Here is a 22153-nt window from a genome sequence, read left to right as displayed (position 1 = left end):
CAACCAAACATTGCGCTGCCTGTATTTTGGGTTATATAACATCTCTAAACATATTACCGTTGAAATCGATTTTTTTTGAGCTAATAGTAATAGCAAATTAATTTTTTGTTTGGTGCTAATGACCACTTAAAAATATAATTGTGACGCGTTTAGTTTCAAATTTTATTTCGCTTTAAACAAATACATTAATTTATTTAATTCAACAAAAATTAATAACTCTGACAAACTTCACGATCAGTAGAACCACAAGTGTCTTCATATATCGGAAAACATTTAGACTCCCGATTCCCCGTTTTTTCGTCATTAGAATTCCTGAGATCAGTCAAACCAAAGTCATTATTTTTAACAGTCTTCATTCCAAGTATTTGGTGGCAACTTGTCAGTAACGGTTTGCTGGAAATTTCGCTTCTTTCTTTCATGTTACAAATATTACTAACTTTGGAATCACAACTCTTGGAGGTCCATTTTTGGACTTCGAAAGGTTTGTATTTGAATCTGGACGTCAGGTGTTTTTGGTACATGTTATCATCCCATCCTAGTGAGACAGCATAGGTCCAGTTTCCGTTATAAAAGTGTTTAATTGGCGGAAGTGGAAGCAAATTTCCACTGAACGGTGGTGTGACTTTTAACAAAACCAGACCATCGTCAGCATTCTCACGAACGTCAATCACCGAGTGTTCGACTCCACCTCGTGACCAAAAAAAGCTTCCTGAGCGTACAGTTAGATTGAACCATTCGGATTTATCTCGCACACAAGTTTGAGCTAGAAAATGAATAAAGCGGTGATTGAAATTAGAGTGTCATTACTTGTTGCGATCCAATTTGCATCTTGAATCAGACCATTACAAGCGAATAATTTCTCGCTAGGATCGTCGCTATATGCGGGAATACTCAAAGATACCAGAAAGGGATATTCCTGAATTTGTTGAGTTATGAGGTCTTCCGGTGCTGATCGCTTCTCAAGTTTGATGTGCTTGACTTTGTGGAATTTAATCGGTGCTTTGCTACCTTCGGGAAACACTTTTTCCAAACAGGGACAAATATTTGTAGCTTCCTTAAATGTGCGTGCTTTTCCGTCCGCGGAGAACCAGCCAGGTCTTTTCGCATGGTTGGGTAAAGCAAAAGTTACACACAGTCCTAGAATAATATCAGCTACCACGAAAATTATTGTGACCACAAGAAGAATAAAATCTCCAGTTCCAAGAACCATTGTCGGAAATGACGTTGGTGTCTAATTTTTTTAATAATTTACGGTGTCCAGGATACAGAAAGGAAAGCCAACCCAAAATTAATTTTGGGAACCTTGATAGATTAGCAATAAGTTGTTAATTTATCATTTTGCGTCACGTCACTAGCATTGCATTTGATTTTTTCAACCAAAGCAAACACAATTAAGTTGAATTTAATGAATTTTAAAAACGGCAGTTAAGGACTTAATTAGAGTGACGTGTTCCAATTAAGCTCCACATGCTGACCTTGTTATTTTCAGCAAGATTTCGGAAAACAATAATGACGAAACCGTGTCTTCTGTGAAAATCGGAAGCGAAAGAATCAAGACCGAACTTTATAATCGATAACCATTAGAACACGCGTGAATTTTTCCACACATTCTTGTTTTCATGTGGAATTTCCCAACATCTCACCTTATCGCCAGAAAAACCCAATCAGTTGATTAACAGGGTGGTTTTTAATTTCTAGCAACCCTCGATCACACCAGACGTGTTTGAGAATTTCCAGTCATTAATTTTTTCTAAATGCTTAATAATGACTGGGACCGCAAAATGCTAATCACTGTTATCTTGCGAGCATCTACTTCTGACCTTCGTGAGACCATCAACAAAGCCGGAGGCTCTTAAACTTTTTATTTTCTCAGGTTCAACAGGTACAGGCGTATATATTCACACTTTTGGAATTTTGTTCACAGTGTGTTGGTTTCTTCATAGTGGTTCACTTGTGATTAGTGCTAGCGAGAAGGGATAATTAAGGGTAGGCTTAGGCTAAAACTAGGTTGATTTGCGTAAAAGGACTCGAATTGAGTGCATTTTTTTCTCCTCATTGACGTACTTGGGAATAATTATTGTGCATTTAACTGTTTAGCTATTTATTAATTTAATTATTATTGCGGTGGTTATCTACGAAATACTTTAGACGGTTTACCGTTACAAATATTTTTTAATGATTTTTTTACTAGTACAACGTGGTCTTTATTTTTTCAGTTTACTGAAAAATTAAAATGTTGGTTTTTGATTTTTCTTATTTTTTTAATACTAATAAGTACACTCAAGAATATTGTTCTCAGGTTCTTTTTGTCAGAACTTTATTTATTTAAAAAAAAATAGCTCACTAATTTAACACACTATTACGTACATCAAATTTTCTCAAGACTTCCTTTGATTTAATCATGAGTTCCTCTAATTTCCTTTGATTTTTGTTAATTTTTAAAATTTTTCGAAATGATTTTCCGTGAATTCTTCAAGATTTTCTCAATTTCGTAAATCTATTATCTCTCCACTATTACTTAAAAAGGACTAACTGAATAAAACCAGAGTGGATTCTATTTTATCTGCAAAATTGCGGAAATTAAAATTTTCGTAAACAGCATAATTTGTAGTGACCTTAACTAACACGCTGTTATTATTTTTCTTAATAACAATAGGTAAAGAAAAAAACTCTCATTACTCTTTATTATGATTTTTAACTTGCTTTTCGTTAAATATCGTAAAACAAACACACATCAAACAATTACGTATTTTTAATATGAGTTAAAAATATTGTTTAAAAATTTATTTTTCTAAGATTTGAAGGGCGATACATAAAATGCAATTCAGTGCTAAGCTACAATAATTAGAATTAAATTTAAGACGTAAGGCTTGTGTTTCACAGTGTTGCCTTGCTCCTCTGAACTGAACTTGTCTTGCACATAAACAATTTTTTGTTGCCACATTCTTGAATCGAATATTAATGGGAAACACCCAACAATATTTGTTGATTCAGAAATTCGCACAGAGTTTAAGGGATTCTGGTAAAATTTTAATAATTCTGACGTTAGTAGCCGCTTAATTTATTTGCTCACATAAACAGAACCTGCGTCAAATCATCTAACTCGTTCTCCTTGATAATTTTTTCAGCTCATTAAAATGTATAGGAAGTCTCGTAGAAGCAATTGTGTGATAACAATAATTAAGTTAATTGGGATGAGCACGGAGATCTGGTATCTGACAATAAAATACAGTAATGGTCATGCGAAACAATCAGACAGTGTTTGTTCCAATTATCGAACTTTGCTTTGATTGAATTGATACTGTGGACCCGTTCAATGAAATTTTCACCGTTGATTCATCAAAGTAATTTAATGTCGTAAGTGGTATGCATAAAGAGTTGTACTTTTAAATGACTTGTTAATCCTTGAAAAAACAACAATAAAAGGTTTGTTTGTAACCATTTCACGTCCAACTCTGTTCACCACTCACAAAAGAAACGTCTTCCGTCCCAACCTCCAAAAATATAAAGTATCGCAACGCGCTTATTACATTCCAGGTAAAAATGTGGTTACTTCTACACGCAACTTTATTCCTCCCGGTTTTAATAAACGCGCTTCCAACAAACGTTGCGAAATCCTCATCGGTTTCAGCAAGTTTTGAAAGCAGTGCTGTAAGTTGATCAATTTCATTCCTGATTTTTTTTTCTAAAACGATTATTTTAGGCCGCTCCGTTACTTTCCTTCGATAATGGAAACGTCGGTGTTAACTTCCTCGGTTACCACGCTTCTGCTGGTCTCGGGGGTCTTTTGACTGGAAACGCAGCTGATGGGGGACTTCATGCTGAAGCTGGAACTCCTTTCGGACAACAAGCCGGAGCTGGACTTGGAGGAACAGTAGATGCAAGCGGTAATAGATCCGGTTATAAGTATCATTACTCGTCTTCGAGGCTGGATCCTCTTAATATTCTTCCGCTCATTAGACGACCCAGTGTTCAAACAGTACAAAAGAAACAGAAAAGTAGCGAAGTAGAAACTCTCGATTAGTCTTTGCACGAAAATTGTAACGCACCAAATAATTTTATCAATAAAAGGTAGACCAACATGATTTAATGACCACCCAAAAAAGGTGGAAATGAATAAATAAAGTTGTCGAGAATACTTGACGTGTTGTTCATTTCTCGACTTTTTTTTCGTAATAGAAAAGGTTATCGTTTTGGTGAAATAAAACAATTTTTTCTCAATTCTCTGTTAAAATCTAAAGTTAATTCTTCTCACAGACAAATATAGACTATAAAAAAATCTAAAACTACAGATCTAAAATTGTTATTGTTAAAATGTTTGTTACGTGATTACACAACGAGTTTAAAAATGAAAAATGCCCTTTCAGGCAGAGCTGCTGGCGGCTTGTACGCCGGAGCGACTTCCGGGGCGGGTGCTTCTGCCGGAGCAGGTCTCGGGGGAGCCACCGGAGCCTCCGGGTCAGTCGGGGGATCATTTGCCGGAGCTTCATCCGGTGGTGTTGAAACCCACATAACGAAAATATCGCACAAAGCTCCGGCCGTAGCCACAGGCAAGCTAACCGTAAAAACTTCAGCTCCCGTCGTCCACAAAGAAGTCGAAGTTGTTGCAACTCCAGTTATCCACAAAGAAGTGGAAGTTGTGGCCGAACAACCCAAACCCCAAACAACTTACATCGAAAGAACGGTTATTCCTAACTACGTCGAGAAAAAAATTCAAGTTCCTAGCTACGTGGAAAAGACAATTCGAGTTCCTACAACCGTCGAGAAAACCATAAGAGTGCCTGCGCAACCTACTGTTATCGAGAAGGAAGTTTCGGCTCCTGCGTCGGTTGGAGTTCGGGGGAGTTACGCTGCTGAGGTCGAGACTGTGCCAAAAACAGTAACGTACGTGCAAAAAACTAAAGTACACGGACACCATCACCCTCATGTTCATCAACGTGTACATTATAAGAATGTGTAAGTTGGGATTTCGTGTTTGTGTCATAATATTTGTTGCAGTGGGTTTGGTGGAGGTGGCGGCGGGTTTGGAGGCTACGGGGGCGGTTTTGGAGGATTTGGATACGGCGGAGGGTACGGGGGTGGTTATGGAGGTGGCGGCGGAGCGTCCGGAAGTTACACTGCCACTGTTACCAAAACTGCCAATCCGCAATTTTTCAATGATATTTTTAATGTATGTAGAAGCAAATTACAAAAAATTTGTCATTTTAAAATGTTTTTGGTTGCAGATCCCAATCTCTACCCTAGGGGCGGTTAATAAGTTAGTCAGTGGTATTGCGGGAGGGGCTAGTGGATCTCTTTCTGTGTCAAAATCAGTTGGAGCTTCTGCATATTAAGTTCTTGATATGTGATATTTTAGTATTTAGAAGTATTTAAATTTCAGATGTACCTACAAAATTTTTTACTCAATAAAATGGAAAATAGACTCTCGTGTTTTATTAGCTGACCGTCGTCTACACTGCGAAACTATACAATCTGAAAGCTCTCCCCTGAAACACATATTCCTTGTTAGAAGGAATAACAAAAGGAAATTAACAAACGCAGAAAGAAAAGATCATAATAAGGACTCTTTCACACGTTGGAATACAATCTGTATTTTACAATTTTAAACCGAATTACTCAAACAATTAAAACTAAGAGATCATTGGCAACAGTGCTGGAAATAATCAACAATAAAAAATACCTGAAGTGTGTCATATTATCAAATTGTGAACACTTCATTCTAATACTCGTAGTCTAGACGCTGCCTATAATAAACAAAGTATGAATGACTTAAATTTTTAAATAGAAAAAAGCTGAGAATGAGAATAATAATAATAATAATAATAATAATAATAATAATAATAATAATAATAATAATAATAATAGTAATAGGTAGTACTATGCATGCACGTTTTTAAGATGTTTAGGTATATTCTGAACAAAATAATAAAAATAAAAAAGAAAAAAATGTTTGTAATTTTTTATTATAAAACTAACTTACTTAAAATAAATAAATAAATGCAAAACCTTAAAAAATAAGAAAACTTTAACAAGAGGGATTCTCTTAAACACGATAATTGTTTCTACATAATCCACTTTCTATGTGTAAAGACCAAAAAGTGGTACTAGAGATGGAATGTCAATTTATTAGTTCTCACTTAAATATTTAAAAATTTCGAAGATATATAAATAAATATAAAAACCTTGCCGTTGGATACTTGGTTTTTATTCTTATATTTGCGGTACTTTTAATTTTTTCTTTAATTATTTCTTTAAGCAAAAAAAATATTTTTTTTTACATTATAGCAATTTATGTTTACGCCTTTAAGTTTCAGTTGTATAAAAAATTAACCGCATTTAATCCTTATTTAAAATCATGGGCACTATTAGGTCTAAGTGTTAATTATTAAAGTTACTTTATACTTTTACTTTTAAAATTTACGTTTTTCTAATTGGGTTAAACAGTAGAACGTACTTACATTTTGTTAGATTAGTTGGTAATAGAAGTTGCATAGGTTTTTTTAATTTGAAATTACTCTTATAATCTTATAAATTAATCTTTAATTTTCGTTAAAACATAAAATGAGTTGTTAATGCCTTTAAAATGTTGAAATAAAATTTTACAAAAGCAAAATATTAATAATTTATTAAATACTTTTTTTACATGCTTGTTTGGCATTTTTAATTTAACTTTGTTTAACAGTCTTATAAGGTTTTTAAAAATAAATTAATGTTTAAATAATATCTTTTAAGTATCATATAATCAACCACTTAATTATTTATTATTACTCTTATTATTTTTCTTATGGCAATTAATTGTGAAACTAATTTAGTTGAAACCAGTGAATGAAACGAAGGCAGGATAGGTGTTTTACTAGTTGCATACGTCTAAAAGAATGAAAACTATGACCGTTTTATTCTTTATATTGTCACTAAAAACATAAAAAATCCATAAATATAATTTGCCTGTAGGAATACAAGTCGTTACCAATTATGCAAATTTTTAAATGAATTAGCGCGCTTAGGTCAGCTCGCACTTTCAAAACGCTTCATTTCCTCTTTCGTAGAAATTTCAGTGAGTGTCATTGATGGATAATTGCGCCATTTTTTATGCTAATTGAGTCAGTTGGTTAACACAGACAATAAAGTTTTGCTAAACGTCCGGAACGTATTAAATATTAATTTTGCCGTTTATGAGGTAAAAAATGCGATTTCTTTTAAATTTTTGATAGGAGTAAGTGTTTCGTTTGATCGGTGGTTTCAGCCGCAAAAGTTACGAAATTTCTTTTTCTTTGCGCAATGACCGAGTTAGAAATCCGAAAAAATGAACCGCGGATTATAAGAATGCTCTCATTAACAGTTATTATAGTTTTTCAATAAAAAAATATGTTGCTTCTGGAAGTAACGGAAAGTGCATGCTGCTTATGGTAGGAGAAGTCAACGCTGGGTCAGAGTAGAAACTCGCGAACGGAGTGAATTGCCGCACAATCGCAAACCAACCAGAGCAGTTATTTTGTGATCGTCACATCTTTGGAAAAAAACAGGTACGTTGAACAGTTTTCATTTATTACCATAATAAGTGTCTCGGAAATTAATTTATTCAATTCGTTTTTGTAATTTAATTCATTGATTTTAATTAAAATTCGTAGTACTGTTAAGTGAATAAAGCGTAGCAAATTGAAACCTGACATTGAAAAGCCGGAGTCATCCAGAATTTAATTAGGAGATGAGTGTTTTCAGTCAAAATTGGACGTCATCCCGATAATAAAATTTATGCAACGAGTAAGAGGTGTCTTAAAAATAATTTACATAACGCGCTTTCTAAAGATTATTTTCAAAGAATCATCGGCCACAATGACTCACCAAAAACTCATTGTTCAATTTCCAAATGATAAGACACAATTCCCTTAATTACATTGCACGGACTATAATTAAACAAAAAACCACTCAAGTATTCACAACGCTTTCGATTTTTCATCCACGTTATCATTAGGCCGGCTTTTCAAGGCTAAATGAAAGTTATTGTTTTCAGAATGGCGAACACCCTCTTGCTAATCTGTTGCCTCGCCTTATCAGCATCAGCAATCGCTCTACCTGCAACCAACGATCAATTGGACAAGGTACATTTTCACTTTCTTAGATAAAAAGTCGTGTTGACATCTGAAAATCATTGAAACTTTCTAATGAAGATTTCCCCGTTTAGGTAACCGTGAACGACGTGGCCGCCAATGCCGTTTCGCCTGAGTCGAAAACGGACGATAGCAATGACAAAAGAGACGCCGCGACTGTCGAAATAACCGGAATCACCACCGGAGTCGAGACTCCGGACCCCTCGTCCACGCCCTTCCATCCGCAAAGAGCCGGATCCATGTTCGCGAGATTTATCGATGATATTTTCCAGGTAAGAATGCCGGAAACACTTAATAATTATAATCTCTTATTAGTTATTACTGTAATTTTTCTGATGTAATATAATGCATTTTTCAAATCACCGCTCGATCAATTATTTATGGAAAAATTGAGTAAACGTGTTTATGATCGTTCATTCGTAGCTTAAATACCAGAACAAACTTCAACAATTTGGAGAAATTATTCTTTGTGCATGTTCTTTGAAGCAAGGACAGTTCCTAAACATATACAATTTGTATAATTTTCCTCTTTATAACTCTAGTAACAACCTGACGACTAAATTTTTTATTAACGAAATTTTCCAATTCGTCAGTTAATTTCCATTTTATTTACGCTTTCCATCTCCATAAATGGAGGAGAAACAAAATGTTATGAAACAGTTCGTTGTTAAAATTTTCATCACTCTCAATTTACCTCGACAGTTTTTTAATTTAGTTTCATTATTTCAAGAAAACTGTGTCAAAACATAAATTACACTTATCTGCATTTTAAGTAACAATATTGTGCCGCTTTTATTGTTTTCCAGATAAAGGAACATATGTCGATACATTCAGAAATATCACCAATTAAATTATTTTGTTTACTTCCTGCTTGTAAACCGAAATAATGACACAGGAGTCGCAAAATTGCAAAACTAAAGCTAGTTTTCGACGAACAATCGGCTGTTACACAACAGCATCAGCTTGCTTTGCGACAAAACAAAGCTTATCAATCATTTAAGCTCGATCGTAATCGTGTTATTCTTTTCAGATTCCCATCAATGTGTTACAAAACGTTGCCAGGCTAATTACGAGTCCGTTCGTCCAGAATAAGAAGACTCCGGAAGCGAGCGCCGCTTCTTGAAAAATCGATTTTGTAAATAGTTAATTAGTTAGTTGTTAAGACCAATAAATGTTGTTTTAATTAAAAAACAGCGTCTCGTTAGTTCCGGGGAAGATATCCGAAACTGCGTCGACGCGCTCTCAAATTTGTTATCAGATTTCAGTTTGATAGAGGTTTGCGTGTGCGAAAGATGCTGATTGTTGCCCGCGCTCGAAACTCAGTTAAGTGAAGTCACAATTCCGCATGAAGAATTTTAATTCGACTGAAATCGGCGATGAATTACTAATTCCTGTGGAAGGCTACATTGCGGCAGCTGTTGTGCTGTTCTGTATCGGGTTTTTTGGGTTCAGCCTCAATCTAACTGTTATTATTTTCATGCTGAAAGAGCGCCAGGTATACTGACATATTACCATTATAAACTGATAGCGGAAATTCTAGTTATGGTCACCGCTAAACATAATTCTCTTTAATTTAGTTGTTAGCGATTTCCTAGTCTCGGTGTTGGGAAATCCGTGGACGTTTTTTTCGGCGATTAATTACGGATGGATTTTTGGCGAGACTGGGTGTACGATTTACGGTTTTATAATGTCTCTTTTAGGTAAGTTGTGCCAAGTGTGACAGTCTAGGAACAATTACTTTGTAGGTATCACGTCAATCACGACTTTAACCGTTCTTGCGTTCGAACGTTATTTATTAATCGCACGGCCGTTCCGTAACAATGCCTTAAATTTCCACAGCGCTGCTCTTTCAGTCTTCAGTATTTGGTTGTATTCATTAAGTTTGACAATACCCCCTTTGATTGGTTGGGGTGAATACGTCCATGAAGCCGCCAATCTTAGGTACACTAATTGAGAACAAAAACTTATTGTAACCCGAATAATGTTGTATCATTTTGTTATTCTTCCGGAACGGTGATTTATCGACTTGCCACAGGCAAAAAATTGCTTCGCTGAAACGACTGAAGCTTGATTTTTGCCTGCAACATAATAACCGTTATATCAGATCGGGGATCAATTTACAAATTGACGGGTTCCTTACTGAAAGTTTTGAACGTAGGTATCTGTTACTGGTCTCGCAATTAGAAAGGGTTAAACCGCGGAATTTGGAATAAATTAATACAAAATAGCGGTCATTTTTAACTGATAATGGCTTTGTTATGTAAGAGGACTTATTTGGGCTCGAATTCTAATCACCAACCAAATTAATATTAATCACTTTGTTTTTGATTAAAACATTTATTTGGGCATCGAATAATTCAAATTTCTTGTTGTGTTTTCTTCCCATGAATAATAATACAGTCAAAAATTATTTTTCGATAACTGAATGTAAACATAAATGTTATTTGAGTTCATACAACCAGTAAAACAAGCGTGTGTTTAACAAGTGGCATAAAGTTCGGCGTTTGCGTTTGAATTTGAGTGGCTGAAAGTCTGGCTGTAGCCAGCTCACTGTCCCAAATTGTAAGAGCGAGAAGTAGCAATTTTCTACATGGGGCCAAGTCGTAATTAATATTGGACATTTAACGATCGAATGTGCGCTTTCACGCGTGTTAGAAGTGATAGTCGCTAATGAATTACGTTATTCTTCTTACATTGTGAATTTGGGCCGAGAGTCCTCCTGCTCACTCGTCAAAACCCACAATGACTCTTAGCATTCAATTGCAGCTGTTCAGTAAACTGGGAAGAGAAAAGCCCGAACTCCACGAGTTACATTTTATATTTGTTCGCTTTCGGCCTTTTTCTCCCTCTCGTAATAATCACTTTCAGTTACGTAAACATCATTTTGACGATGCGACGAGTAAGTGAATAATTCCAATGACAGTTCTGTTAACACAAGTCGTTGCAGAACGCCGCCTTTCGAGTGGGTCAGGTTTCGAAAGCCGAAAACAAAGTGGCGTATATGATTTTCATCATGATAATTGCTTTTCTAACAGCTTGGTCTCCGTACGCTATTATGGCTCTTATTGTGCAGTTTGGAGATGCTGCTCTTGTGACTCCGGGCATGGCGGTGATTCCGGCATTGTTGGCCAAGAGCAGCATTTGTTATAATCCTGTCATTTACATCGGGCTGAATGCACAGGTGAAGGGCGCAAAATGGGTTTCCGGCCTCATTTATTTGTTTCAGTTCCAACAAGCCTGGATGCAAAAATGGAAAAAAAATCGCAGGGGAAGCGACGCGTTAGGAACGTCCAGAGTGATGCTAGAGACGATACATCAAGCCTGCAGAGACGAAAAAACCGACAAGCTTTTAGAGAAAAAAACTAAGTTTTGCAAGGACTTTGAGACTGATGTTTCCATGCTTTAAACAATTATTGTACCACTGGATAATAAAACATTTTTTTTATTTTTGCGTTTTATTTTAATGCTAGCTGCCGGCTATTAGAAATTTCGTACGTTTCCGTGATGACTAAAACCTCCAATTAATAAATCAAGAAAATGAAACGTTTGTGCATTTTGAACAAAATCACGTGCACATCTCAGAAACCGCTTCAGCCAATAAGAAGCGCCAAGATAATTGGAAATAACGTTAGGAAGTCGTAACTTTTAAATACTAAAAATGATTATTTCTAAATTATGGTTATATGCACGATATTGGACGATATTTTCACTTAACTTTCTCTCTGCTTGATATTAATCTAACCAATTTGGCTGTTCTAAAATTAAGATTTAAAAAATTTCACGCATTCATTATCATAAAATAATTACAAGCGTGGTCATTTAATTGTTAACGCACCCAAATGAAGTGAAAATATTTGGTTTGCACGCGAGAATTTCGGTTTAGTAATTAAACGACTTAGGCATTGCCATTTAATTAATTGCACAATTTAATTGTACCTAAAGCAATATTTGCAAATTGGATCACAATAATTACCCTCACTGCACATGAAGGTACTTTGAAAGTTACATACGGCTATCTATCACTGACACAGATTTTCCAAATTAAAATCGAATTATTTTTTGAGACAATTTAATCAGTACCAGGTGAAATTTCGCAAGCACCTGCTTGTTCAACCATTGAAGTTGCATTGCACAAGTTTTCCTACAGATTCCAATAAACAAGAGGTTTCATAATAAAATTCGTAATATTGTGGCACGGACTCGTCTCGAATTTTAAACAAGGATAAGCTCGTAAATCCCCTTTTTTGGACAAAACTATCAAGGGTCGCAGCAAGTCGACGGTTTTCCTCATTGTTCTTATACAAGAGGAACTAAGACAATAGCAAAATAAACACGCTATTACCGCGTTACTCAACGAAACTTTTAAATTGAACGGACTTTTCAGCGTCTGATTTCGGTTCGCTTCATAAATCCGACACTTGAGTTGTGGAGTTTCCTCTTCGGATTACGATTTTTTGTTTTATTTTCCCATCTATTGTATTACAGTGCAAAGTAAAGATTGATTAAAAGTTAATTTTCTGTGTCTCTCGATAAAAAAGTCATTACGGCGTGTCGGTCAATTTGGAAATTGGATTGGATTTTCGTTCCACAATGGATTTATTAGCTCCTTCTCTTGCATCAGTAAGCGCAGAAATAAAATTTTTGATAGATAACGAGGTAAACACGTTTTGCAAGTCGTTTTACTACTTTCAGGTTTGCTCAATTTCGTTCACGTGATAACGCAAATCGCACACTAAATTATTTTGTGAAAAATCATTAAAATCAAATTATTCTTCCTGTGCGAGGCGACAAAAAAGCCGGAAATTTGCATAGCTAATAATTTTCCCAACGTTATTGTTTTTTGCACAGATTTCTATCGGAAAGGAAATGATTTTCTTCTAATGGTGACAGTCATTATACGCTCCATAATGGCACTCCAGTGAGCAAAATTTTTGGATAATTGTTAATCTGTTACGAAATCGGTTCAATCCGATCAATGTAACCGAACATGAGATGGTACTAAAGCAGTACCATTACCATTTCTCCTCCACTTTCAACTTCGTTCCGCTATAACCAACTAGTATTCAGTTTACTTTCTGACTGAAGGCACTACAATTATTTAATGGTTCTGTTCGGCACAGCAACAACATGAGGGATCGCAGTTTGCGGTACAAAAATCAGTGATTGCTTGTACTCAAAAGTGCCCAGTGGTGTTTAGTATGTGTTTTGACTAGTAGTTTCAGAAAGGATTATCATTTTATTCCCAAAAATAACCAACACAAGTAAGTATTTTTTTAATTTTTGTCAAATATTTTTTGAAAAAAATGGGACACATTTTGTTTATCTCAAGCAAACAAGATTGAGTGTCTGTTGCAACGACTGAATGCAGATGAGGTTTCTAATCGGGTGGTCCTAATTACGAAGACAAACAAAAAATTAATTAGCAATTTTCGTGCTTGGCGAATTAATGTGGCAAAGCTCCGGTCAATGTCAGGGTTAATTTTCGGTTAACCTTCCGTGGCGCACACAAAGGAATTGTTCGCAACTTTGCGGAGTTATTAAATTATGCAGATATTCGATTAAGTACATGGGACGCCAATTTAGGCTGGCAATAACGACTTCCGAGTCGGTGCAATTCTATTACCTCTGCAACGACTTGAATTAAACAGTGTTGCCGACCGAATTTGTTTCGGTGGCTGGAGTCAGTCCCCGAAAAATTATCAAATAAACAAAATGTAGAAAGTAGCGGAACAAAGAGAGATTTTCTTCATCTGCGGACGACATTTATCCACGTTGCGAAAGAGCCCGCCAGCATCTTTCACTATCACTCACTTGCACTTTTTAATTGATACGTCACAAGGATTCGTAGTAAAATTGCTCCTGCTTAATCGATTTTGTGTTTACATAACCGAGGTTATAAACAGAAAGACAACTTTCTTTTCGCACGTGCATAACTTACTCACCGGTCGACTTTTTTCAACGAAGACACAATATTGTCTCGTTCAGCTATTTTCATTTTTGAAAACAATGAGGTGTGGCGGTGACAGGTCCAGCCTTGGGAACAAATTCTCTTTCTAAAGTCTCGAAAAAATCGCCGGCACGCTTATATTTTGTGATTCAAGATCAGTGGTAATAATGACACGCAAACGCAATTATCGGCTGTTAGTAAGTAAAAGCATTGGCGGAATTTTATCTCAGGAGAGAAACAAGATGCACCTTTGATCCGGCCGGTGGTGTTAGATAATCAACTTTTCCTTTCAGGAGTTGAAAAGTTGAGAGATTCCGGTTTATCAAAATAATTTCTCATCGTGTGTGTGCTGTATGGTCGACGTGAAAGCAAAACGAGGAAATTTATTTAATTTCGGTGGTTTTGTTGCACAGTTTTTATCATAGACCTTCCCACTGCATGAGTGGAAAGTGATGTCCAAGTCCTCAACAGCACAAATCACTCCTAATTACATTCGTTTTAATTTTTGCCGGATGTACTTTTATCTATTTAGTAAAACAGGGATGTCAAGGAAATAGTGGTAATTTCGGTTTCGTGATTAAATGCTACTAATTGATGAGCCTATAAATAACGCGAATCGATAACAACAACATTAAAATTATTGTTATTGCCGCTGTTAATATGGCATGAAATGTTTTAACATTGAGTCAATTCGCCTGTTGTTGTCTTTGCCTGTTTTGATTTTTGAAACAATGTGGAACAAATTTTGTAATCGATTTTCAGTTTCGTGGCTAAATTTAATTTGGCTCAAATTACTAATCACGAAATTGGGCTGTAAAAGTGGAATTAATTAATCTCAGTAAATGGTTGAACCTTTTTTAACACAACTCACTTCAGTTTGATGAAAGGGTTTCAGTAATGTATGCAAATTTAATCTTATTTACTTTCGTTCGTTTTATGTATTTTCGTTCCACGCAGTAAATTTGTTTCTTTATAGATTTAGCGAAAAATAAAGTCAGACGAATTTATGTTGTAATTTTAAACACTTTTCTCTTATCGCTGTTTACCTGAGATTTTAATTATAACTTATAACTGATTAAAATTTATCACAAAGAAAAATAAATAGATGAGTGGTGACAGCCCACTTGTTCTGTCACAAAAATAGTATTTTTTTACAAAAGCAGATTATGTTGTACTTTTTTTTAATTTTATAAAAGAGACTCAGATTTTCTTTTCTGTGTCATACAATAGGTACAATATTTAAAATAATAATAATTATAAGATATAATCATAAAAGTATTTTTTAATATATTTCAAAACCACACAGAGTTTGCTAATTATCATTAATTTTTTTTCTCTGTGCAGTGTACAAGTGAATTTGTCCAGAACTTTTCTATAATTATTTATTACAAATTTTACCAAATAATAGTAGTGACTTAATAATATGTAGAAAGTAGTAATTTTTTTATGAAGATTTTGTGTGATTTTTAGTTTTTGTGTTACAGTTCAAGTACCTGTTGGTATTTTAGAAAACACCTTGTAATTAAATGGTTTAAAATATGATTATTTATTTTTCGACCACTGACGATCACTTGGTAGATTTAATAAGCTAAAAAATTATTGAATGATAAAATTTTATTAATTTACTTTTTTACTTAGGTACTGGTTATTAGAAATATATATCATTTAAATATTCTTTGCTAATATTTCATTATATGCCATTTATTTTATATTAACTTTAATCTTATTTATTACAAAATATTTAAAGCAAATTTATTGATTTGTACCCAAAACTAAATTTAAACGCACATTTTGTTATTGTACTTCTAGTTAAATGTCATGGATGTTTATAGATTGTAGTATTTAATTTTGAATATTAAAGAGCTTTAAAAAATTGAGCAACTAACAAGTTTCCAGTACAAACACATGACTCAAATTTTTATTGGAAGTTATGAAATCAATAAATTTATAACAAGTTAACTTTTAACTATCTGGAAATTCCGTATCACTAAGGAAGATCGTTAAACTTGTCTTCCCCGAAAGAAAGTTATTTAAACTTAAATAAAAGTTAAAGCTATAAAAACGTTAATTGTTTGTTATGTAACTACTTTTCGTTTATTTTTTTAATTAAAAAGACTTTCTGGTAGTATTTAATAAATATGGATTATTGTGCACCGAGGTGTAAAATTATTCTTTAATAAATAAGAATTTTAGATAATTATTATAATCACTAATTTGTTAGAACGTGTGATGCGTAAAATAAAGCTGTGCAGGTCGATCTTGCACAGGTCCCATGGTGTAATGGTTAGCACTCTGGACTTTGAATCCAGCGATCCGAGTTCAAATCTCGGTGGGACCTCGTCCTTTTTTTTCCACTTGAAATTCAATTTTCATATTGCAAACTGAGTCAGGGCTGTGTTGATTAATCAGAAATAAATCTTCAACGATTGCGAATCATGACGGGAAATTCATATCAATTGTTACGTAAAATACTCCGATATCCACTTTCGATATTATTTCACGATTAATTTATGCAATTACTTGTGCAATAAATAATAGAAATAAAGAAAATATATCAATTGCGTTTTTATCCGCCAATGAAAGTGATAAAGACACTCCCTAATAAATAATAATTAATTTATTTTCGGTTCCATGGTTGGTAAACAAATCTGTTTACTTATGATAGGCAGGTGTCCTTAAATTACCATCCAAAGTAGCATCCCATCGTCCACAGTTGGATTGTCACGTGTTGCAAAACGCATTAATTTAAGAGAGAAACTCCTGTTTACAAGCACTTTAATTTAAATTTTCATTTTACGGTCAATTAAATAAATCGTAGTAAAAAACATTATCCGACCTTGACCGAAAGAGAAAGTTGGTCAAATTAATCATAAAAAAATGTCGTCCACGTCTGACGATCAGTGAAAATCTCTCTCAATTTATGTAATTTGCGCGACGTAATGAGGCTTCTTTTCCAGAAATGGTCAGCTTCTCGTTAATGACCTTTATGGCTGTGATAAACGCGTGTACCTGCGCCAATATTTTAATGATAACGATGGGTGGCACAAAGTCTCACAAAATTCCCTTCTGGGAGTTGGCTCGAGGACTCATTCCCAGAGGCCACAACATCACATTCATCAGCGCTTTTCCCTCTGACTTCCTCCTGCCCGGCCTCGAGGAAATCACCCCGACCAGTTTCGTCTTCTACGTGAAGAATTTCACCAACTGGGATTTGGTCGGGGCTAAGATCAGGGGCGAAGAGCCCGTTCACCCCTTCGACATGGTCCGATACGCTTACGAGGTATCCACTCACACTAATCGAATTGCTTTAGTAAAATCCTCAATTTTCAGGCTTGTGATGTACTTCTTTCAGATCCGGAAACGAAAGACTTGCTCTATTCCCAGCAGAGTTTCGACCTTTTGGTCCTGGACGGCGCCTATCCGGAGTGCGCTTTAGGCTTCGTCAACCACTACAACGCCCCTTTCATCTACATTAACACAGTTGGGTTCTACACCGGATCGCTGTCTCTGGCGGGCAATCCTGCGCCTTATTCGGTGACACCGTTTCTTGCAAGGCCGTTTACCGACGCAATGAGTTTACTGCAAAGGACTGTGAACACGGTCTGGCACCTGCTGGCCAACTCCCTGCACTCGTTCATGGTCAGAAACATGATACAGCCCATCGTCAGAAAGCACTTCGGGCCTGATGTCCCCCTGGTCTATGACATTTCCAGGAATGTCAGCTTTATTCTGCAAAATGCACACGCCACGGTCACTTATCCTAGACCTTATTTGCCTAATGTGGCGGAAATTGCGTGCATACATTGCAAAAGGGCTAAGGCTCTGCCTGATGTAAGTAAAGCGTGGCGCAATTTCATTTTCAGGGTGACGAAACGGCCAGCAAAAAACGATATATTTCATTTTACGCTCATGCAATATTTAAATCGGTTTTTAATTATAACGCGTTGTGAAAGAAATGCTTGAAAATTTTAATCGGCGTGAAATAAATGATAAAAGAGCATTGCGTATTTCGTGTGATATAAGTTCGTTTCGATTAATTACGCTTGGGATTTTTTAATAAAACAGCTGGCAAAAGTTGAAACAGATGCCTGGAGAAGCAAGGCGAGGAAAAATATAGAATTTGTACACTTCTTAATTAATAATTATGACTCGCACTGAATAGTAAATACTCAACTAGTATTTTTTTAATCTGAGTATTGAAAAGACGGATGTTCCCAATTCGGTTTGAAACTGTATCACTCTATTTTTTTAAATTTGTAGCCTATATTTTGGCTAAGTCATAAATAGACTGACTTACTGACTTCTTACATTTTATAAAACTTGTTTTTGATGAAATTTAGTGTACGAATTTCCATGTGTTACAAATTGTTTAAATTGAATTTAAAAAAAGAAAGCCAAATTCTTTTAACCGTTTATTGATGTTTTCCTTTTCTTTCCTAAATATTTTATTTTTGCTAAATCAATTTCAAGATTTTTATTTTATTTAAAAATGAAAGTATATTTTAAAAATTAGAGACACGAACACGTGTCATAATAAAAACATCTGAATTTTTTTATATAGTTTATTTGTTTATTTATGTAAAATCTGTTAAATTTGGGCGAGTTTCGGTGATTTATTGAAATAGATTAAGTTGTGTTAAAAAAATGATGTTTGTTGTTATACGAATAAAATAAAAGAATTTTCTTTAAAAACGACCGATGTCGCTCAGAAATCTGATGGACATAGTGAGCTTAATGTTTAAAAACGAGCTAAATCGCACTGAAATCTTATATATTTTGTTTGTTATTATGAATTTTGCCATAATATGATGAATTGCTTAATATTATGTTATTATAAAGTTATGATGTTGATTTTCAGACTTGATATTGAAAAATCGTAAGTTAAATGCTTAAAAACGATCTAAAATTGTTTGAAAATTGCTAAAAATATAGATTTAATCTGACTTGAACAAAGAGTTTTTGAAGAGCTAACAAAACCTTATTTAAAAATCGAAAATTTTTTGTATTTTTTTTTGCAATTTAATTTTAATTATTTGTTTGTTATTTTAAAAATTTGCGAAAACAAACTAACATTTTGTTGCTAATTTTTTTTGTTAAATTGTGTTTTTTTAGTTAAAAGTGTTATTTCAACAATTATTATTATTAATTTTTACTTACTTATTGGTCAAAGTTCTGGCGGCAAAGAAATAATGGCATTTTTAAATCTGCTTTATATTTTTTTAAATAGCGTATACAATATACGTGTGTTACATCACAGAACCCAGAAAAATACTCTTTTTAAAGATATTAAATTTTACCCTTCTTGACATTTACAAAAATTAAGTTAGCCCTGTATCTCCAGAACAAATGGAAATAGAAATTTGATAAACATCTGAGACTATAGAATAGATTTAAGAATGTACCAAATTTCAAAAAGGTTTGATGATTAGTTTTTATAACATTTAATTGATTGATTTAATTAATTTAATCCATACTTTTTAGCAAATCTGTAATTTGTATTTTTCTCAATTTTTATCGTTTAAATTCTCCTAAACATGATCAGTTTACACAGCACTACAATTTTGGTTTTCTAAAGGTTGCCCCAAATGTGAAAAATAAGGTTTTTGTAAAAAAAATATAAGAAAAAAACTGTTTTTACGTAGAGAATTAGACAAACACAAGAAAAATTAATCACTGTGCAGTGAGCATTAGGTGTTTTTCATAACTATTCCCGATTTTTTTCCAATTTAAGTTGATACTTTTCCTAGTGATCAATAGCAAGGCATTTTGCAAGAATTATGCTTTTATCACGTTATTTTACAACTGCATACAAAATCGACGGTTCGAAATTATTATAAAAGTGAGTTTCTTCTTCAAAAAGCGAGATAGATTTCTAAAAAATGCGTTAACGTGATTTAGAATGACGATTTTCTAATTTGTCTTTGATAAATCTGTTGAGTTTAAATCCAAAAGTGAGCAAAATTGTTTGTAAATCTTATGATTTTAGTACAAATTTGTTATATCCGTAATTCAAAAATATTTTTCTTTTACGTTTGCTTTATTTCGTTTCCTGTTTTATTTACCTTTCTTCGCCTCTTCTTGATCTTCCAGGTCTCCATAACTACGAAAGTGAAACTAAAGAATACATAATCGTACGTTGTGCTTAAAATTTGTGAAACAATCATTGAGAGATATTGGCTTTACAAACGAAAATTGCTTCACATAAATTATTCAAGTTTAACAAACATGTTACCGCTTATGCATCGACATGTTTAAATAAGAAGTAATTACATAACTCCAATTGAAGGTAATGTGCATGTCATGCTTGGAGAAATTGGAGAAAATATTACAATTAATTTTTATGAATAGTCATAGCCTTGTCAATAGCCTCATCCGGATTTTTCCTTTTCCCTTTCAGTATTACATCAGACTGATTCATTTTAACAATCATCTTTAAATATCCCTCCTTATAAAGGCGTACACTTACATAATTTCGTTCAAATTAAGGAATGTAATAACGCCGTTCTTGGAATTCCTAAACGTTAGTTGGTGATATATTGAAATTTCGTTAGGACTTGGAGGAGTTTATCCAAGGCAGTGGGAGCGCTGGTTTCATCTACTTCAGCATGGGCTCGTCTGTAAAAGCGGCCAACATGCCGGAGTACCTCCGGAGGATGCTGATGCGCGTCTTCCGGCAGCTTCCCCAGCGGGTCCTCTGGAAATACGAGGCCGACGAGGAAATGCCCGACCTGCCCGCCAACGTCAAACTTGGCCGATGGCTACCACAACAAGACATTTTAGGTAACAGTTGCCACTCTGTTTACTAAACAACATCGCCACTTTCTCCATAAACTTACAAAAAACTTTTGTTTATCTACTTTCTACTTATTTTCCTACGATAAGAAGCAGCGAAAGCAATAAATCATGATTTTAGGTCATCCAAAAATTCGAGCATTCGTCACCCACGGAGGTCTATTGAGCATGTTCGAGACGGTGTACCATGGAGTACCAGTCGTTTCACTGCCGGTTTTTTGCGACCACGATTCTAACGCTGCCAAAGCCGAAACCGACGGCTATGCTTTGAAACTCGACTTGAGCAAAATCACAGCTGAGTCGCTAGTCTGGGCCATCAGGAAAGTCATTCACGACCCGAAATATCGGGAGGATGTGAAAAAGAGACAGTTTTTGTTGCGGGATCAGAAGGAAACCCCCCTCGAAAGAGCCGTCTACTGGACAGAGTACGTCTTGAGGCACAAAGGGGCCACGCACCTGCAGTCCCCTGCCAAAAATATGGGGGTTGTAGAGTATTATTTAATTGATGTGGCATTGTTAGCGTCCTGTTGTACATTTATTGTTTGGTATTTAATGAAATTGACCCTAAAAATCATTGTTATGGTCTTGTCAGGTAATTTAAGCTTTAATTTATTTAGGAAAAAAATTAAAATAGAATAGACATTAAACGAGTGTAAATATGTTTGTATAATAATCACTGTGTTTTATTACTTGCAAGGATATTAAAAAAGTACAAACTTGTTCATTTTTTAAAACAAATGATCAAACGAAAGGAAAAGCGCCAGAGGTAAGTGAAAACAATCTGAACAAATTTATTCCAACAAGTCGAATTTTTGGCGCATTCAATCGGTTTCTGCCCAAAAACTGCTCAAAAGCTGGACACGAGATGTGGAAATATGGAAAATTTAATCGGTTTTTGCCGCAAAAACTAGTTACGCTTGTATAACATTTTTGAAGCACCGTTCGTTATTTGGAGCTAAGATTACTGTTTTCGTTGTTATTTCGACAGAATCTCATTTTTTGCGACTTAAGCTTCTAGAAATCTAATAAATTTAGTCTGTTTCTGCCTCAAAAACTAGCTAAGTTGTGCCAAAATTGTGGAAATAGCGTTAGTATAGGACCTAATACAACAATTTCGTTGTTGCTCTGGCAAAGCTTCTTGCGTTTTTTTAAACAGAACAAGTTAATTTTTTGAAAGTTTTATGATCTGAATAGATTTATTAATTTAACCAGAAATGAAGATGACTGTTATATAAATATAAATATAAATATAAATATAAATATAAATATAAATATAAATATAAATATAAATATAAATATAATATAA

At 34.5% G+C, this 22153-nt stretch overlaps 4 protein-coding genes and 1 non-coding gene across 9 annotated transcripts; 4 read left to right on the top strand and 1 right to left on the bottom strand.

The window, feature by feature from the left end:
• Nucleotides 1-171: 171 nt before the first annotated feature.
• Nucleotides 172-1687, bottom strand: LOC107397838 (uncharacterized). The gene is made up of 2 exons (XM_064358813.1): nucleotides 808-1687; nucleotides 172-763 (listed from the first exon to the last, which is right to left on the bottom strand). The coding sequence occupies exons 1-2, from the start codon at nucleotides 1208-1210 to the stop codon at nucleotides 210-212; spliced, it is 957 nt and encodes a 318-aa protein (XP_064214883.1). The 5' UTR covers nucleotides 1211-1687; the 3' UTR covers nucleotides 172-209.
• Nucleotides 1688-1854: 167 nt separating this feature from the next.
• LOC100141541 (pupal cuticle protein 36) lies at nucleotides 1855-5422 on the top strand. Of its 4 annotated transcripts, none has more exons than XM_001816473.4 (6): nucleotides 1855-1986; nucleotides 3538-3651; nucleotides 3704-3887; nucleotides 4368-4884; nucleotides 4999-5170; nucleotides 5226-5422. In XM_001816473.4, exons 2-6 carry the CDS (start codon nucleotides 3544-3546, stop codon nucleotides 5331-5333), a joined length of 1089 nt encoding a protein of 362 aa, XP_001816525.2. In that variant the 5' UTR covers nucleotides 1855-1986; nucleotides 3538-3543; the 3' UTR covers nucleotides 5334-5422. The 4 variants fall into 4 exon arrangements, with proteins under 4 accessions (XP_001816525.2, XP_008192326.2, XP_015834997.2 ...); XM_008194104.3 differs by having other exon boundaries at nucleotides 4368-4956; XM_015979511.2 differs by lacking the exon at nucleotides 1855-1986 and adding an exon at nucleotides 3186-3357 and having other exon boundaries at nucleotides 4368-4956.
• Nucleotides 5423-7127: 1705 nt separating this feature from the next.
• LOC100142301 (c-opsin) lies at nucleotides 7128-11553 on the top strand. Of its 2 annotated transcripts, XM_064358614.1 has the most exons (9): nucleotides 7128-7523; nucleotides 8012-8099; nucleotides 8183-8380; nucleotides 9442-9603; nucleotides 9649-9808; nucleotides 9854-10049; nucleotides 10875-11007; nucleotides 11056-11289; nucleotides 11335-11553. In XM_064358614.1, exons 2-9 carry the CDS (start codon nucleotides 8013-8015, stop codon nucleotides 11512-11514), a joined length of 1350 nt encoding a protein of 449 aa, XP_064214684.1. In that variant the 5' UTR covers nucleotides 7128-7523; nucleotide 8012; the 3' UTR covers nucleotides 11515-11553.
• Nucleotides 11554-13109: 1556 nt separating this feature from the next.
• Ugt50B3 (UDP-glycosyltransferase family 50 member B3) lies at nucleotides 13110-21567 on the top strand. Its single transcript, XM_008194101.3, has 5 exons — nucleotides 13110-13369; nucleotides 17013-17335; nucleotides 17386-17886; nucleotides 20607-20835; nucleotides 20969-21567. Exons 2-5 carry the CDS (start codon nucleotides 17015-17017, stop codon nucleotides 21484-21486), a joined length of 1569 nt encoding a protein of 522 aa, XP_008192323.2. The 5' UTR covers nucleotides 13110-13369; nucleotides 17013-17014; the 3' UTR covers nucleotides 21487-21567.
• TRNAQ-UUG (transfer RNA glutamine (anticodon UUG)) lies at nucleotides 16322-16393 on the top strand. Its single transcript has one exon. It is a non-coding gene; the product is annotated as a tRNA-Gln (tRNA).
• Nucleotides 21568-22153: the final 586 nt, after the last annotated feature.

The sequence above is a fragment of the Tribolium castaneum genome, chromosome 9 (assembly GCF_031307605.1).
Source record: "Tribolium castaneum strain GA2 chromosome 9, icTriCast1.1, whole genome shotgun sequence".
NCBI lineage: Eukaryota > Metazoa > Arthropoda > Insecta > Coleoptera > Tenebrionidae > Tribolium > Tribolium castaneum.
Note: the sequence above shows the minus strand (reverse complement) of the source record. Positions and strands in the feature narration are given on the sequence as shown.